Here is a 19,064-nt window from a genome sequence, read left to right on the forward strand (position 1 = left end):
GTGTCCCCAGATGTGTGTCACTGGTGTTACTGTGTGTTTTCCCCCCGGCACATTAAACACAATAAATTGATAATTTTACATCTATCAATTTTTTTTAGACTTCAGGGTTAAGATCAAAAGGAGTCCATCATTACTCATTTTTAACTCTTATTCTAATAATTTCATTGTTGTAGCAAATAAATGTCACACTTTTAACAAAGCTGATTGAAAATGGTAATCTCATCCGGATTTGTTGCGTTCCTCTTCTTCTGTGACTAAATGTGCTGAGAGATTGAAGAAGTAATATTTCCTGAGGTTTTAAATGCCTTTCATCGTACTCCTGTTGAAGCATGTAAATTATGTAGAAAGTGTTGTTGGTGAAAGTGAAGTGTCATTTTTTCTTATTTAACTGTTTTCAAGACACTTTTGTTGCTTTTTGCTTTCTTTATTTCTTTCTCTTTTTTAAATAAAGCAAGCAATTGATCAGAGTTGCCGAAGGAGTAAGGTAAATGTACAAAAATTATTTAAAAAATCATTAAATCATTAAAATCATTAAGCTGTCATTTTTGAGAATATGTGAAGTCAAAAAGTTATATTGTAATATTGTTGTAGTGTTTAAAAATGTGAAAAATAAATACATTTTAGCACGTTTATGTAGAATTGACCCTATCAATTAAAGGTGACAGCCTACGTTATTTTTAGATAATTATAATCTTGTTATTGTTATGGGGTTTTGTCTTTTGTAAGTTTTTTTTAAATGGCTTGTCTTTGTAAAAATCTGTCCTTTCCGAGCGCAAAAACGCAGCACCAGATGAAAAAAATGAAATCTCGTTTAGAAATCCCGCGATATGTCGCGTCGACCAGACCCGCTAGTAGCGCTGTTACCCCGCCGCCCAACCAGTCAGTGTACAACCGGGGAGAGAGTAGACATGCAGGATCCTGACTAGATTTCTCCGGAGTTTGAGGACGAGCACTGAGTTATGACGGAGTGCACCATTAAACCAGGGTCTGTGTTTTGTAACTGAATCGTATAAATCACAGAATAAGAAAACCAGCGCAGGAGAAATAGTTGAAAGCCAGCACCGGTCTGACAGTCAGCGTGTGGGAATGGCAGCTCCCCGGCCGATAAAAGGCATCCTGAAAAACAAGAACAGCGCTACAAACAAGTCGCTGCCCGACGATGAGCCAAAAGAGATTACAGAACAAGTCCCGGGGCTCTCGGAGGATGACCAACAGTAAGTTTTGCCTGAGCTGTGCTGAGGCTGGTAGCCGAGTAACGTTAGCTAACGATGGCTAAACACTTGTTAGCCTTTCTAACGTTACCCCGCTGTCACCCCATTGGCTGTTAATGTTTGTCGGCAATGTGTGGTGCCGAATTGAGAACTTTCTGGGTGTTTCTGTAACTATCAGACAGTGATGTCTTGTCTCTGATTTAAACCTTGATGGGAGGTATGACCGAGCGCTAACGTTTACACGGTGTAAATTAGTGTAAATTACACCCCCTTCGAAGCAGGTTAGCCTGTAATAAACAATCACCACATGCAGTGTGACTGTAACGCCTGCTAACAAACGGTTATTCTGTTAGAGGTTTCAGTGCCCATCACTGTGTAGTAGCATGAATCAGCACTAGTAAAAGAAGGTGTGGAGCTGTTACCGCGATAGTGACAGCTCTCAGATGACCATTATCATAATAGGCATAATAACGTGAAGTTGGGCAAAAAGTGGCGCGTTTACGCATGGATGTGTAGACTAATGTATTGCGAGAGGATCGAGGATTTTCATGACCTAATCTAAGGCCATTAATTTCATCAACCTTCTCTGCCAGTGATTTTAAGCAGCAAGTGGTTTGTTTTATGGTTATGGATCAAGATTTGGATAAGGAAAAAAACCTCTGCATGTTAAAGAAATACACTGCATGCGATGCATGTCTAATGCAAGCACCGTGTAACACTTTGCCTGTTAAAGGATATATTAGAGTGATCGATATCTACGACATTTACAGCACAGCTACAATCAACACCCTGTTACTAGACCACACTATCCCTACGGCTTAAACTTTATACTAAATACTACGTGTTGCCAAAGATTTGATTAGTCTGCCAGACTTCAGATTTGTGTCCTCTTTCATTTTCCTCTGATATTTATGTCTGACACTGACATTATCACTGAAACAACTGTCTGTGGTAAACATGGTCGTCCTCATGCATGTTTCGAAAAGCAAAAGAAATATGTTGTATCACTTAAGAAAAACAAACCTTAAAAAACAAACTAGAAACGATCATATTTTCTGAAGCAGTTCATCGGCATATAGAATTGCTCAGCAAAGCATGAAAGGACAGGACATTAGCAGTCACAAACATCATGTTACTTTGAGTAAGATCCTGAATGCATCACTTTATGCTACCTCAAGCTTTTGCATTTTTGATACACTGCCAGAGCACCACAAATCTGCTGTGGGGGGAAAATCAAGGATTCTGATTCACTTTAGTCAAGGTGATTATTATTCTGCTCTTTCAAGGGTTGAATTCAGTACCATACTGTAAACCATACCTTCAACAGACCTGAAACAGCTGCTGCAAGCCAGGAGACAGGACATCCAAATCATCAGCATATATCAAATGGTTAATAAGGCTCTCCCTGATTTAGTGTTTTAGAAAGACTATCCTTATATAAGTTGAAGAGAACAGGTGACAGTATCCCACCTAGTCAAATAAAAAGGGTGTAGATGCGCTCCTGCCTCACTGAACTCAGATTGATATGAACAGCAATAATGTGGGATTCTTATCAGATATGAGGGGGGACACACTCACATCTCATAACACTGCTGTTGAATATTCATGAGGCTCGGTATAACCTCTGCTTTCTGAACACATCTAATTTGACCTTTATTTCCAGCTGCCTATCAGATTTTATGGGCACCTCACGTTATTTGGCTTAACATCCAACTTCATGTTGGCCAGCGCGACTGCTCACATAACCACTAGTAGTAAAGGATATCAAGGATGGGGGTGGGGTTGCTTCAGATTCGGGACCATTGCAGGGCAAATAAATCAGAGTGGGCCAATAGTCTCACAGGGACGTGACTAGGGTACCTAATGAAATGCTGATATGCAGAAACCGGTGCAGAGAACTGCTTAATCAGCCATCCTGTTGCCTGTTAGGTACTTGTGCTGAGGATTGAGTTGACAAGAGCTGCAGGTTATCTTCTCTCTGTCTGGAGCCTCACCTTCTCATATGCATTTGACTGTGGCAGGGAACATGAACCAAATGACCGAATCCAGTTAGGTCATTTCCACAGCCAACTTTCTGTTTTCTCTCTGGCCTCAGGCAGCTGTGCGTAAGCAAACTTTTGAAGCTGTTGAATTAGGTTGTATTAGTGCCAACAAGGTCAAATTTTAACAAAGGGACCATATATAAGTAAGCAAGGTGGTTCCATTTGGCTCTGCTGTTTTTTGATTATCCCGGTAATGTGTGACATTAGGAGACGTGGCATAGTGTGATCGAGGAGTGGACACAAATCCTAATAAGATCAAAAATGGTGACTTAGTCGGGTATTTGTGACAGGAGGAATACTTGAAGCAAAAAAGAATAACGTTTGCACAGGAAGTTATCAAGGTTAATGCAGAGAGGTTCAGATCCCTCATTAGTGAACCCTTGAGCAAGTTTGAGTCACTGCAAAGCACATTTGCTGTATGGGCTAAACTTTTAAAAAAATGAACCCTGCTTACAGGATACAGCTTTACATATGTTGATGTGATGAAGTCAATAAAATGAATGTACACAACATATGAGGGCTTTTGAGGCACTACATGAAATGAGTTCTGTGTGCTTTATAGTCATGGACATTTATTAACACCACCCACCTGCCAAATGCTGCTACATTTTTGGGAGCTCACTGGACTCTATCAATAACAGCATTTATCATGTTCATGAATAAACCCTCCACATGTCTTACTGGTTACTTTCAAAGGGTAACCATCCAGTTCTTTTTACTTGGCAGAGGCTAACTGTGATTTACCATCCACTGTGCCTGCTGTTTATCCTGTGCCATCACGTCTAGACAGGAGGAGCTCTCTCTGAGCTGCAGCATGAGAAATTAGGCCATACCAGGATGGCAGTTAATAGTGAATTCCTAATTCAACAGTGAATCAAGCTTTTTCTGTACTGTTCTAAAAATAGCCTCTCTTTGACTGACGAGGAAGTGGAGGAAAAAGAGTTTTCTGGATGGATCCCGTGTGCAGCCAAGCACCAAATCCATGGAGAACTCGAGCTGGACCGTGTCAACACTGTCTGCATGCAGAGCATCCATGCTCTCATATTGTACCAATATAGATGTTAATGTTTTGTCTTCAAACATTTTTCATAATTTTCAAAACCTTGGGTAAATGCTCGTCATCCCCTCCCCCCAAAACAAATAAACAACAAAATAAATCAAAACAAAAAAGCCACAAGATATAATAATCAAGTTGTTTATTTAGTCTGATAGATATTGTTGAGAATCAAATGGTTAAGCAACACAGGAAGATGTAATGCACAATAAAGCTGATTTCAGAATCATCTAGAGTTTTAAAGCCTTATCAGTCCAGGGTTTCTATCTCTAAATGGGACTTTTTTTGGGGGGGGGGCGGTTACACATGTACATCACTGGTTTGCGTATAGTTAAAGCAATGACTCTGTATTACCTTACTCAACAGAGATGGTCTTGTTATTTTTGGCCATTTGTTAAATATCAGTGTTTTTAAGATAAGATAAGATAAGATAACCTTTATTAGTCCCACACGTGGGAAATTTGTTTTGTCACAGCAGGAAGTGGACAGTGCAAAAGTTATGAGGCAAAAATTAGAATACAATAAGAATAAATACAGTACACAACTGTACAGAATAGAATAAAATAAAATACTATATACAGTAGAATAAAATAAAATAAATATACAATAAGATAAAAATAGAATACAAATACTATATACAACTGAGTAAAAATACAACGATGACAGAAAGGATTATTGCACTTAGTATTATTGCATATGTATGGATGTGTGTGCTTGATCAGTTAAAGTCTTTATTATGGAGTCTGACAGCAGTGGGGAGGAAAGACCTGCGAAATCTCTCCGTCCCACACCGTGGGTGCCGCAGTCTCCCACTGAAGGAGCTGCTCAGTGCTGTCACAGTCTGCTGCATGGGGTGGGAGATGTTGTCCATCAGGGATGACAGCTTAGCCGCCGTTCTCCTGTCACTCACCACCTCCACTGGGTCCAGAGGGCATCCTAGAACAAAGCTGGCCCTGCGGATCACCCTGTTCAGTCTCTTCCTGTCCCCAGCAGAGATGCTGCCGCCCCAGCAGACCACGCCATAAAAGATAGCAGAAGCCACAACAGAGTCATAGAATTTCTTCAGGAGTGGGCCCTCCACTCCAAACGACCTGAGTCTCCGCAGCAGGTACAGCCTGCTCTGCCCTTTCCTGTAGAGGGCGTCTGAGTTATGAGTCCAGTCCAGTCTATTGTTCAGATGAACACCAAGGTACCTGTAGCTGTCCACAGCCTCAATGTCCATACCTTGGATGTTCAGTGGTTGCAGTGGAGAATGCTTGTGCCTGCGGAAGTCTACCACCAGTTCCTTGGTTTTACTGGCGTTGATCTGGAGGTAGTTCAGCTGGCACCAGTCCACAAAGTCTTGGGTCAGACCTCTGTACTCCTTGTCGTCCCCATCAGTGATGAGGCCGACTATTGCAGAGTCATCAGAGAACTTCTGCAGGAAGCACTGGGTGGAATTGTGGGAGAAGTCTGCAGTGTAGATGGTGAAGAGGAACGGAGCCAGAACCGTTCCCTGTGGGGCCCCCGTACTGCAGACGACCCTGTCCGACACACAGCCCTGAGTCCTCACATACTGTGGTCGGTCGGTGAGGTAGTCCAGGATCCAGGATTTGTTTTGTTTTTTAAATGCTTGTATTTTTATCTCTGTCCTAATGAGTGTCCTGTATTTGGAGGTCAAAATCTCCTTCATAGGTACCAGCACAGCGTTACAAAGCAGGTTTTTTTTTTTTTTTAAACATCCCAATAGTCAGTGTGTGCATGAATGTATTTAAAGGCTTATTATCTGAAGGTTTTATTGTAGAATACAGGCAGTTTATATACCGAATGATTTGCCCTGTTGAGTGTCATTCACAAAAGAGTTGGTAAGGCTAATTTCTGCCATGATTTTAAGTTGGCAGCACTAACAAAGAGCAACAGCACAAACATGTTCTCCTTCTTATCATCTTCAATTGTATAAAACATCCCATTCCCTCCACCAGCTCGCTCTGCCAGCAGGATATCCTGAAGTAGCTTTACAAAAACCCACCATTCATTTATGTGACCACCTGTCCGTGTTTACGCGCTTCATGCACTCTCAGTCTGACTCTGTGGTTTACAGTCAGTGCGATGCACCTTTTAGAATTTTTTTTCTTTATCATCTCTTAGATGAAACAAACAAGATCCGCTATTCCAGCAATTTGTGTTCATGGACATGAATTGGGGCCTTTTTATCATGACCTTTGGCACAAATACAAAGTTTTGTGTTTCAGTAGAAAGATTGGCATGTCTGAATGAGCTGTTGTTCACAAGAATCTTGGACACGTTACCATGGTGACCATGAAAACAGTTCTAAAATAACTAGCAGCCATTGCATTTTTAGCCCAAGCTGTGATTTTCTTTTTCCAAACCTAACCAAGTTATGTATTTTGAATTAATCACATATTATGTGTTAATAAATAATGCAAAAGTGTGAATGGTATGTGACTCCTATATGGCTCTGATGTGAGCGGAAAAAGGAGTCGCTCCGTCAACAACCCCCAGCCACTAGGGCTGCTCGATTATGGCAAAAATGATAATCACGATTATTTTCACTGAAATTGAGATCACGATTATTTGACGATATTTATTTAACCCTTTAAGACCTACTATAGAACCAAGTCCACCAGAGCTTATATTATTTTTATTTATTTTTTTTACATGCTGTAGTGCCATTTGTGGGAGCATTTCAAGTTGCTATACATCAATACAACTGTTATAGCCCATATTTTAATAATATGTATGCATTAAGTCCATAGTAATTACATAAATTGCAAAAAAGTGCAATAAACTACAAAAAAAATTGAAAATCGCTTTTGTTTTGTTTACATATATTTCTACTTGGAGAAATTTAAGAGGTTTATCCCTCAAAACTTTAAATACAATAAAGTTGCAAAAAATAGTTTCCCACCACAGGAAATTTATTTTGAGTGTCTTCATAGTTTTATTTTGGAGATACAGCAATTTTTATATACTGCAGGAAAAACAAAAAACAATCCTATGCTGCAAATTTGCAAAGAAAACAGCATGTGCATCATTTCACTGTGGGAAGTGTTACGAACAGCTGATAGGAACGGCAAAGCGTGTTTCTGGAATATTATGTTTTTGTTCCTGCAAGCGCTTTTTATGCAGTTTTTGCAAAGCTATATGTGGAACGAAACCGTGACCGAGGACAAGCTGATGGCATAAGATGTAAGTACAACTCCTCCGGTTTCATATGCAAAACAAATTATTGCGCTAGCTTACACGGTTCAGGTTCTACAGGGATTTAAAAATAGTTACACAAAACGGAGGGTGCTGCTCTGACCGGCTTTAAAGGGTTAACAATAACTTTAAAAAAATAATATAAAATGGTGTGCAACACCACTGAAGTTTTTTTTTGTTTTTTTTAACTCTTTTCAACCAACGGCAGTCCAAATAACTTCTGCTTAGCTTTCTGAGCTTCCCTCGGGTCCTCTTAATCAGCGGTCTCCACCCTTTTTTGCGCCACGGAAAGTTTATGCCCGACAATATTTTCACGGACCGGCCTTTAAGGTGTCGCGGATAAATGAGGGAGGGGCTAATAATCGGCTCAGTCATTTTTAATGATCGTTGAAAGCCCAGATCGTAATCGTGATTAAAATTCGATTAATTGAGCAGCCCTACCAGCCACCCCTAAATGTGGGTGAAGTTGTCTTTTTTTTGTTTTGCTTTTTTTTAAAGCAGAAAATGTTGATCTTGTGTTGTACGTGGACCAAGATCATTACAAACACGACAGAGCAGATTCAATTCAAGAAAACAAAACACATGTCCACAGACATGAGTTTGCAGAGCAGCAGGTGTGACAGCTTTACAAACTGCCACGAGATTGCTTTGGATTTGAAAAAGCAAAGATAAATCTTAGAAGAAAATAAAGTAATAGGGTTCATTAGAAGCGGGGATTATATTCCTTCTGCATTCAAGGCTAAAAAACAAGCACTGTTCCTTGTCCCTTTAATCACCCACTGCTATTTAGTTAACAGTAATGTCTGAGTCTCACACCCAGTCATATATAATTCATTGATGCCTCCATGAAATCCAACCTTTCCCTAACTGTCTCGCAGGCCTCATCATGGCTGTATGATGTAGTGTCAGACTGGTAGGCAGTGAATCTCTGATTTTCCATAACATGGATAGTAGACAAAACTTTGTTAACCTCTGGCTGTCATTTTACACTCCTCTGTACAGGTCAGATGGGGTCAACTGTGTTTCCAGTTGAAACTGGAAACACAGTTGACCAGCCAGCTTTTTTATCGAGGAAAGATCAACAGGTGTCTAACAGCCTCTTGTCTACCAGGTTAAAGTGTGACCACAGCTTTTTTAAGAAGCAGTAAAATGTGCAGATATCTTACTCTTTTGTGGCACATGGCCCAGGAGTGGGTCGTAATTTAGTGTTATACCACCTGCGGGTGTAGTTTTGTTCAGATAAAATGAAACATTTGACCTTTGAAGTTTAGGATTCGTGACGTCATTGTGATTGCCAGTGCATTTAATTTGTGTTCCACCCTGCTCCGCTTCTCCCCTGAACATTTTCCTCTACAGTCTGAGCAGATCAGAGGAGCTTAAGGAATAGTTTTCGTCCTAATTCTAGCTGGCCGTCTCTCAAACTTTGTGTAATCTTTTTCTGTGCTGTACCCAAGGGTGCGCACACTTGTTAAGTATATATCTTAATAATTCTCACTGTATTATCACTGACCTGCCAAATGAGTAATCAAAAAGTTGCTGTGTTGTCTAATAATTGTGAGACTATTTGGCTGTGACCATCTGTAAATGCAAGCAGATATAGGCCACTTTTACCAGTGTGGTTTACAGTAGATCAGTTGGAGGGGACAAAGGGAAAATGATAACGACTACATAAATGTTCAAATGGTTGTCTACGTTATCTTTTCTATTGCTTGCTCAACAGTTTGCAGTCAGCAGATGGATTTAATAGGAGGTTATCTTAACCATGAGTTATCCTTATTTGCTCACACAAACCTGGTATTGGCTTGCTTTGTTTTTTCTCCTCTCACACCACCACAGTCTGCACAGCAGTAACTGAGGAGGTGGCTCATGGCCTTCTTTTCAGGCCGTCTGCCTGTTGTGTGGTCTTGATCAGAGCTGATATTTGGTGAAATTCAAAGTTAAACTGGGACACCTGTAAAAACTGATTAGCTCTTCCCTGTGGCTGGTATTCATTTCCTTCCCTGGCTGCTACTGCTTTAATGCTAATTTTCCACGCTCCCTGTTGTAAATATTTAATTTGGCACTTTCATTTGGTTTAATTAAGCGTTCCCTTTGGCACGCTTCCTTTTTATGTTGTTTCCCCGTGAGCCAGGTCATGGCACTCGCTTAGAGTACTCAGGAAGCAGTATATTTTGTGAATTTATACTGACCTCTGTTTATAAACTGTGCCCGCTGCTGTTACTGCTGGCGGGCTGATGCTGCGGTAGAGGGCACAGGGGCTGGACCTTTCCTCACCGCCCTCTGCCTATGCCACCTGATAGCACGGCTCAGCTCGCAGTGATGACTCACTCTATTTAATGAGTTTTCCTGAAGCGTTATGTCGCCAGCTGTTGACCACCTTCGAGAGGAAGTCATCATCACATAAGAGATAGAGCTCTATATTTAGTGTGTACTAGTAGTTGGTTGTGTCCTGTTTTTTCTTCGCGTGCAGAGGCAGGTGCTTCATCTTTGCACTACAATTTTCACGATGCTCTTAATGACTTAGTGAAGATGTTTGGTGGGAATGAAACAGAGGGGTCTGCTTCTGTTTTCTTTTCTTTTTTTTATAAATATAAATGAAACACTAGAGTGAAGTAAACAAAACACTAATGTGCAAAATCCTGTTTATTTCCAAGACCCTAGTCTGCTGTTATGTTGCTGAAGCTCTGCTTGTCTTTAGTCTTGTCTGATTTGACTCTTGCAGCTGAAATTTTCCCCAACTTGTCAAGTAGGAAGAAAGGAGCCACAGCAATCTCAGGTCATGAATACTTTGATGCAGATGAAAGCTTTGTGGTTGATATATTTGTAAAAAGTGCACATTGATTCTGTGCATTCATTCCAAAAGCAGCTTATTTAGAGTATTTTCTTCCACTGCTAGGCCACTTTGTGAGCCACAGTTCAGGCCAGCAGCATTGTCCCATTTGGTGCTCAAGTTTTAGCCAAACTTGGCGATTGGAAGGTTTATATCAGTATTGAGATCTACTAATCCTCTGTTCCAATCCTCTGTTTTGATGTGTCATTGTGACAAGCCAGGAGATCTACCTGTTCTTCCAGTGGAGTTCCTTTTTGAATTTGTCTTGTAAGTCTGAGATTAGCCGTAATCCATGTATGGGAAAGCTACATCAGCCTGGCCCAGCCCGGACATCACAGGGCCTTTGCTTTGGTTTGGGAACAGCAGTGGGTGAAGTCCTCCAACAGTTGATTCTTTTGTCATAATGCACAAAAATTAAAGTTGCCTTGGAATGCATCGCAACATCCTGACAGTAAAAATAAGCTGTTACGTTGGAGGGTTGGGCGGTGGCACTTCTGTGAGGTTGGTGAGCACCAAGCATTTTGGCAGCTGATGAGAATCTTTTCTCCACCGCCCAGCTGTGTACCACTGTTAGCATGGTGACATAATAGGGACAATGTTGCACATGTATCTGATCTGTTTACATTAAAAAAACACTGACTATGCCCTCTTTCCTAATGTCGTCAGGAAAGGCAGCGCGCCGGATTGACCAGGGAGATGCGTGCTGTCTGTCATGCCTCTCACGCATGAAAAGGAGAGAGTTTGTCATCCTATAATCACTTAATCTGAGGCAGTCCCCATCATGACAGGCAAACATCTCGTGTAGTCTGAGTTCAGCATGAGTCCAACTGTTTAGAAATTGACATAAACGCAGCTCTTGTGTTTGAAGCTTTCATGTAAACAGTTTAATGAACCAGTTCATTCACATCAAGCAGTTGTAGCGCTCAAGTCTGTGGAGCTTTTTTGGCTTGTCGCAGGAGGCGGTGGATTAAGCATCTCCTGCCTCCCACTCCTTCCTGTCTCCCGTGATACTTGACCTTTTGTTCCATGAACAAAGTCAAGATGTGGTACCTTAGCAGAAGAAAGCAGAGCTGGGTTAACCAGACCCTGATAACCTTGAATTGAGGCTGTTTGGCTGAACATGTCTGGAATTAGAAGTTTTAAATGTGTGAAAAGTAGAAAGTTTCCTTGGCTTGGAATAAACTGAAAGGAGAAAGAAATGTGAATATAAAATGGAAATTATTACAAGTAAGTCTACAGAAATCTGCCAAACTCTTGGCAGTGCAAAAACATCTTCTTCTGTGAGTTAAAAGAAACAGTTCCAGCATCACTCCTCTTGGCAGGTGGCAGGTGTTCTCTTTATCCTCCTGAGCAAAAATTCAAATTCAGCACTGATTTGCTGTCTTTGTCTCAGTTCATTTCCTCTAAGGATTTGAAAGGGTAGCACGGATTAGTGTAATTTTTGAACAAAACAAAGCCGAGGTGAAAACCTTATTCCCCAGATGAGAATAAAACCATTTGAGGGATTAGAAGCAGACGTGCTAAAGAGAGATGGAACCAGAATCAACTCTTGATGCGATTGTTTCAAATGAGTCAGTTGTTGGACTTTTGGCCTCATTCACTCACAGCTGATAAGCCTCACCACCCACTTAAACCCACACCCTCATCTGCAATGTGTTACCTTGACACAAAAGCAAAGGCCGTGGAACTTCCTGGTAGTTGCTGGGACAAACTGGTGCGGAGGACATTTCTGGGCCGTGTGTGTGTGTTTGTGTGTGTGTGTTCCCAAAATAATGCGGTCTGAGTGAAAACTGGGGCACATTCAGTCCTAGATTAAATCTGTTCACTCGTCTCCCTGGAGGAAACTGGGATGGGATGGTAGCTGGGTGCGCAGTGGTCCACATTGAGTGACTATCTGTTTAACCCTTCTTCTTCCATCCATTTTACAGGAAGAAGTCCCAGAAATGGGATGAGATGAACATCCTGGCCACATACCATCCACCTGACAAAGATTACGGCCTGATGAAGATCGATGAACCCAGCACACCTTACAACAGGTTCAAAATATCATTTTAAATATTACTAAAACAGCACTCTACAGGGCAGTTTATCATTCGTTTCTTTTTCTATAGAGGTGCCTGACTGTTCAGGACTTTTTCTTGCCCTGCTTTCATTATCCACTTTATAAACTTCTCTTTCAGGATGATTGGGGATGACGAAGATGAAGGGGCACTGAGTGACTCAGACGGCCAAAGTGGACTTGCAGTCGATGACCTGGCATCAAAGTAAGAATTGAACTTGAGCGCTGGGAGACAAATGCAAATGAAAAGCGAGGGTGCAGCTGATTGTAGACGCTATCATTGTTGTCCTTCAACGGGAATGTGCATAAAAATGACTCCGATGGCTTTCAGACACTGAGCGCCATGTTACTGCACAATTAGTCCCAATGACAGAACTTGTAGTAATATTCTGATCCACAAACATATGAAGCAGTCTGTGTGTTTTTCTTAACAGCTGTTCCATTCAGTTAAAGTATGACTTCAAATATACTCCGATGAATAAGTGTTTTTGCTGGAAGTTGGAAGGACTATAATGCCAGCATATAGTCACATCCTGCTGATTCGTTTTTAAATATGTGACCTATTGCAAGTAGTTTCGGTGACCACTTTGAATTGCAAGGGAATCAATCGCACATCAGGTGGGAAGCAACCTGTCTCCAACCAAGGTTGGCAAATAATTGCCATCTGATCGTCAATCAGAGCCACCGAGTGCAACTTGTCTACGATGCTTTGCAATGAGAGTTGACTCAACTTGTTGCCACCTGGGTATATTCATGTATAAAAGCAAGGCTATTGAGTGCCTGTGTCACCTTGTAGTTATCTGCCATGCTGCAGCAACAGTGTCACTATTTGTAAAGGAATTAGCTTCAGATTTGTGAGGTTATCACGGATGATGAAGTCAAATAAGAGTAGGAACGGAAATAAGCTTCTTTTTTTCAGGGTTGTATTGGGCTTATAAGTATTTGGTGATGACAACAGATGTAAACACGATTTGCTTATCAATGAGTTTGAGGTGCTTTCTTTCATGGACATCTTATTACTGCTTATGCTAACAAACCCCCAGCTAACATTGCAGGTTCTTCTGCTGTCCTCAGGCTGGGGCTAAACCCTGTTTTTGGTCTGCCAACAAATTTCTTCTATACTGTAACACGCTTGCTAAAGCCACTATGGGTCTGTATTTGAAATCTGAGAATTTTACAGTATGTGTGTTATCAAATCCAGTTTGAATGCACTCCACATGTAATCTCTTGGAGTGAAAATACTGAATTAGGAGCTGAAGCTTGAGGGCATACTGAAGATAGGTGCTTTTACAAAACAAGTGATTTGTGTCATAATTCATGGACACAAATGGAAAGCAGGAGGGCGGATAACATCTTATTGTCTCCTGCTATTGCGATCCAAAAGGTCTGTGTTCAGAAGCCACTCCGAGCCGTGATGCGGACGCTAACGGGAAGCTCGAGAAGCGTGTCCGCTGCGAGTTACTGTGCTTACATAAGCGTATCGGCGCAGTTGGGGATGAGCTCGTTCGAGTGTGTGTGCTCCAGAGTGTAGCGATTAGCTTCAGGCTTGGAAGTCAATTAGCCTCCTTTGTTTGCTTGTGCAATGAGTGCCAGCCATTGTTTTACACTAAACCCTCCAGATAGTGCAGCAGCTGCTCTCTTCCTCTGCGCTCTTCCTCGTTTAGATCCTCAGCATCCACTCTCTCTCTCGCTCCCGTCATCCATCAGTTATCCAACTGTGCTTTTCCTGTGCTACCTTTGCTTCTTAACTGTATCTCACGTGCCATCTCTCTTCCTCTTGTCTTCACAATGCTTCGCCAGCATTGTTTCAGCACATAGAAACAGCTCTCGAGCTGGTTGGTTGGAGAGCAGTTGCACAGTAAATGGGAGCTTCCCCGTGGGCACTTTCACATTTTCACTACCATCCACTCAGCCATGACTCGTTATTCATTTTGTCCACCTCTGTTAAAGCTCTTTGTTATTTTTATCTCATGCTTGAGTACTCGCACACTCTCATCCCTGCACTTTTCACTCTGCCTACTCGTTTTTCCACCTCCCCTAATGCCTCTCCTGCTTTGTTTCTCTTCAGTTTATTTGTTTGTTTTAACCACTCACAGTGACTTTGAGGCTCTATCAGTCATTGCCTGTTTGCGTTTGGTTTCACACTTGTGTAATGGAGTGAAACCGAAATTAAGACAAGTAAAATTGGATTGTGAATCTCCTAATGTATGCCCTTTCTGTTTCTCTCTTAAGGCTGGTGGCAGCAGAGGGCTCAGAGCCTCGCTTCATGAAAGAAGAGGAGGAGAGCAGCGAGGAGGAGGAAGAGGAGCTCACTCCCGAAGAACAAGGTAGACATCCACTCAGATTTCAGTGGAACACTGCAATTTTTTTTCTCTGAAGCGGTCATGGGCTTGCAGCCTATTTTGGCGTGTGCGTCCTGCAGTTCACCTGTTTATGTATTCCTTCCACCTCAACACAAAGTGTCCTACACAGCTGTGAGGGTGACTAAATGCAGAGTGACACTCCACAGCCAAGTGCTGGCAGAGAGGGGACAGACTGAGAAAGAGCTCAAGTGTTCGGTGTGCTCTTGACCTTCTGCTGACTTCCTACACACACACACACACACACACACACACACACACACACACACACACACACACACACACACACACACAGAGTGACTCTCTCTGTCAGCATGCGTTTAACTGTTCTCCCACCTTGCCCTTCTGTGCACACTCTCGGCACACTCCGCTCTCAGATGCAGAGCTGTATTAGGAGACAGACACACACACACACACACACACACACACACACACAGAATGTATTACTGTTGCTGGCTTTTATATTTATATCTGGCCCGTGCAGGCAACAGCGGGAGAACAGTCTGGAAAGTCACAAATCCGGTCAATATCCTCCCAACTGCAAGAGCATCATCAGCAGTTTTTGGACGTGCAGTTTAATCATGTGACACAACAGGATGATAAGATTTGTTAAAAGCAATAACAACAGATGTGTGTTAGTGCATGTTAATAGGATTGTCATTAAAGTACTCTAACACTGAATTTTCTACCACAGATTATCTGTTGTTAATTAAGTTAATTTATTTATGTAATGGACAAGCCCAAAGATGGGATTGGATGGGTTTTTTTGCAGTATAATAATCTGAAAATCTAATTAAATTAGAAGTAAACTATCCCGGGGTTTCATCTCAGTGGGACATGCCAGCGTGCAAAAGTAGCAGCGTTCATCCTCGACAATATTCATACAGTTTTATTATGCAGCCACAAAGTTATTTATTTTTTTAAATTATTAAATAGTCTTACATCAACAAGTACTGACACTAAATGTTTTTATTTGCTCTGTATTTCTGCGTACATGCAGTGTCTGAAATGGTTTAATTAGCCCACTGTTTCACACATTAGAAACTCTGCTTCTGCTTGGCCAAACCTCGTTGTAACCTTTACTGTCTCAGATGTGTGCATTAAATGCTGAGTTGGCCAGTGCCGCATCACTGACACTGTGAGGCGTAAACACAGGCCAGCAGCGCCTCTGTTAGGTCTCAAACAGGCTCCACACAAAACTGCTTACATTACACAAAGGCCAGCTGGATCAAACAGCAGAAATGCAGGAGTCGCGTAAACATTCACAACATCCACTCTGACTCACCGGTGAAGGTTATCAGTGTCCTCGAGGATGCGGTGTGGGCTAATCAAAGTCAATCGGAGCGTTTCCATGACCACAGGAGTACATGGCATTAGGGAAGGAATGAAAATTTCTGTGTTTAGTTGTTGATGGAGGAAGGATAGTGTTTGAGTCTGGAAGTGTAACTGGAACATTTCTCTTGGATGTCAGTGAAACCGATCCATATGATTGCTGAGGTTTTTGTGTGAAGATGTTGGCTTTCTTCTTTTAGTTGCTATAGCGACCCTCGCTGCAATGTCCAGACTGCAGGTCATGCCATGCTTGAGATTTTTTTTTTTTTTTTAAACAGGCACATGTGTTTCCCTCTTATTCATTATTTTAGACCAAATAAAAAACTGCAGACACTTAAATTGTTGTCTATAGTTACTATATTGTCTATTGCAGATTGTTTACTGATGCCAGATGCAGATGTATTGTTGCATGCTTTTACAGTGCATCAACCTTTCCATGAGTCACAAGTAAAGCTCTGTTTTATCATTATAGTTATAACATGCCAGCATTGAACTCGCTGCTTTTGGCAAATTAAAGTGATTTCAAATGTCTCTGTCCCCTGTAGCCAAAAAGAAACAGTTTCAGATGATGAGGAAGATGCACTACAATGAGGGCCTAAACATCAAGCTAGCCCGCCAGCTCATCGCCAGCGAGCTAGAAGCTGACGAAGACGAGGAGATGAGAGATGACACGGAGGAGACGGAGGAGATCAGTGTTGACCCGCCACAGGAAGGTGAGGGGAGGGAGACTGCGGCCTGTTGGGTATTTGTTAGAGCAGTGATTCCCAAAGTGTGAGCTGGGGCCCCCTGGTGGGCACTTTGAATTCACTTTTTATTTGTATAAAAAGTGAATTCAAATTGGTAGTAGGAAGTGGTTAGTTTGTGATATTATTCATTATTCTTATTGTTTATGCCTCAACTCTTTGCATATGCCCAGGTAGCAATTTATAGCCAACAGCCTGTGTTTATGTTTTTTGAATAAAGTTTTCAAGGGAATACATTACTTGATTAGAGGATGAAAAAGCTGAATAAAATCAAGTCTTTTCTCATGTCTTTGTTTCTTTCTTTCTCCAGCTGATTCTCTGGACTCATAGATGCCGTCTCCGACCTTCAGCCCTGCGTGTGTTTGTGTGTGCGTGTATTTGTCGACTCAAGAATCAGAAAGACAACGCTGCTGATGTTTTTAACACTGAGCAACACAGCAAAACACCGCTTCAACACCCATATAACAACTCTCAGCAGCCATTAAACTCCCGGTCACACGTCTGGCTCTACTTTTCCTTCCAACTGTGCAATATGACACACTGGTTTTTTCAGCCTCCACAGTCTGTACAACACACAAAAGAAGACTGTTGCTCCCTCCTCTTCCCTCTCCTGTTGCCAAGAATTTCTTCCTCCCGCCTCTTCTGAACTGGCGTCGCAGTGAAGGGTGTGATTCTGACCCTGAATGGAGGATCAAGGCCTTTAAAAAAAAAAAAAGTACCAGGACTCCCTTCTGGGCGCTCCACACGGCTCCTCTGTCGGCCACAGAGCCAGCACATCAGCCCTGGAGGAAGCCTGGGGAAACCCCACGACCTCTTCAAAGGCGTATCCGAGACATGACGACGGCTCCTTCACCGATGGCTGTGAATATTTTATTTTTTTTGGGTATGTTTTTGTTTTGCTTTATAACCCGCTGCTCTGTTGTGTTGTCCTTCCCCCTTCAGTACTGTCTGTGATAAAAGTTGGTCCAAATGATGACCAGTTTGTTTGTTTGCTTTCATCCACACTCACGTTTCTTAACAGTTATGCTGAAGACTTCTCATTAGTGTAATGGTATTAAAGTAAGTTGGGGATTCTGTATGTAGCCCACAAAGTTTAAATTTTGCCACCAAAATAATAATAATAATCAAAATTTGATGCCTTACATTGATTAAACTCCTGACATTTGTAATATGTAGAGCAGTGCATCTCAGATTGAGGGCTGTGCTGAGACGGCGTCTTGACCGTGGGGCTGTTGGGCTTTTTGGTTTATAAGCCACTACTTGCAGTGCCTCACCTCGATACTCTCCCATATGGCTACACATTAACTGTATTTACATCAGCACATTGATTTGTTTTTCCCCTGGTATTTCTCAGTTTCATCATTTCGGTTTTACAAACGTGCGTGCCTCATCAGCACCTGATCGAATCCACTGAGAAATTCGGCCTGTGTGACGTCTACTGAGGCACTTTTTTTCTTTTTCTTTTTTTAAATCAGACTAAACTAAAATCGGTTTGTTTTGCTGGTGCATGTTGGGATATGAGGGAAGATCAACGGTATGAGTGTTCTCTTATTTTCCTCGGCAGAGCAGTGACGGTAATTTAAACAGTGTTTTGGGGGCTGTATTGAAGTCTTGCTGCTGAGGTAAAACATCCACTGGAGCGCTGGCTCTGCTCTTGCGTAATTTGCCTACTGCATTAGAGCTTTGACAGAATCTGTGATTATGTTATTTAGTTTGTGTTTTAAGCTTCATCACACACCAGTTGTCGGACTTGTCGAGTATCTTGGTGTGATGCAGTTTGGGATCTCTGTAGAAGGAGATGCTGATGCTACTGACCTTAATGGAGACGTCGGAAGTGGCTTTCGATGGTTTTTTGTAATGTTTGGTGTTCCTGCAAGCGCCGAGGAAGTTGCAACGTAGTCTGACTCGAGTAACAGAGGAAAGAAAGCAAAGGTCCCGATCCCGACTACACACTGTACGACTTGAGTCTAGTAAACAAAGAGGAGGTGTTTGAAATGAAAAGCGTGCAGGAGCCTTGACCGTCTCGTGTTTGGAGCTTTCATTTCCCTCTGACCCTTTAATTCCTCACTGTGATTGAAAGTATTGAGCTTTATATTGTGGGAATGCGGAAAATCATTGAAACATTTGGACTTCTGGATTTATTTTAAAGTCTTATATAAAAACACCTTCTAAGAGAAACTCTGTAAAGTGAGCAGCTAATTATCAAAGGGTTCTCATCAGGAAACAGGAAGT

General features: G+C 41.8%; 1 protein-coding gene across 1 annotated transcript; it reads left to right on the forward strand.

Moving 5' to 3' along the window:
- The first annotated feature begins 835 nt into the window (after positions 1-835).
- Positions 836-17,806, forward strand: ppp1r2 (protein phosphatase 1, regulatory (inhibitor) subunit 2). The gene is made up of 6 exons (XM_086263300.1): positions 836-1,214; positions 12,267-12,374; positions 12,519-12,602; positions 14,630-14,724; positions 16,635-16,802; positions 17,143-17,806. The coding sequence occupies exons 1-6, from the start codon at positions 1,087-1,089 to the stop codon at positions 17,160-17,162; spliced, it is 603 nt and encodes a 200-aa protein (XP_086119426.1). The 5' UTR covers positions 836-1,086; the 3' UTR covers positions 17,163-17,806.
- The last annotated feature ends 1,258 nt before the right edge of the window (positions 17,807-19,064 follow it).

The sequence above is a fragment of the Aulonocara sp. 'chitande type north' Nkhata Bay genome, linkage group LG15 (assembly GCF_057382095.1).
Source record: "Aulonocara sp. 'chitande type north' Nkhata Bay isolate Kocher_YH1m ecotype deep benthic linkage group LG15, A_spYH_male_GT1.1, whole genome shotgun sequence".
Lineage (NCBI taxonomy): Eukaryota > Metazoa > Chordata > Actinopteri > Cichliformes > Cichlidae > Aulonocara > Aulonocara sp. 'chitande type north' Nkhata Bay.

Coding starts and splice junctions, on each gene's coding strand:
- ppp1r2 (XM_086263300.1), top strand. CDS start 1,087: ATGGCAGCTCCCCGGCCGATAAAAGGCATCCTGAAAAACAAGAACAGC. Junction 1,215..12,266: donor CTCTCGGAGGATGACCAACA/GTAAGTTTTGCC, acceptor TCCATTTTACAG/GAAGAAGTCCCAGAAATGGG. Junction 16,803..17,142: donor TGTTGACCCGCCACAGGAAG/GTGAGGGGAGGG, acceptor TTCTTTCTCCAG/CTGATTCTCTGGACTCATAG.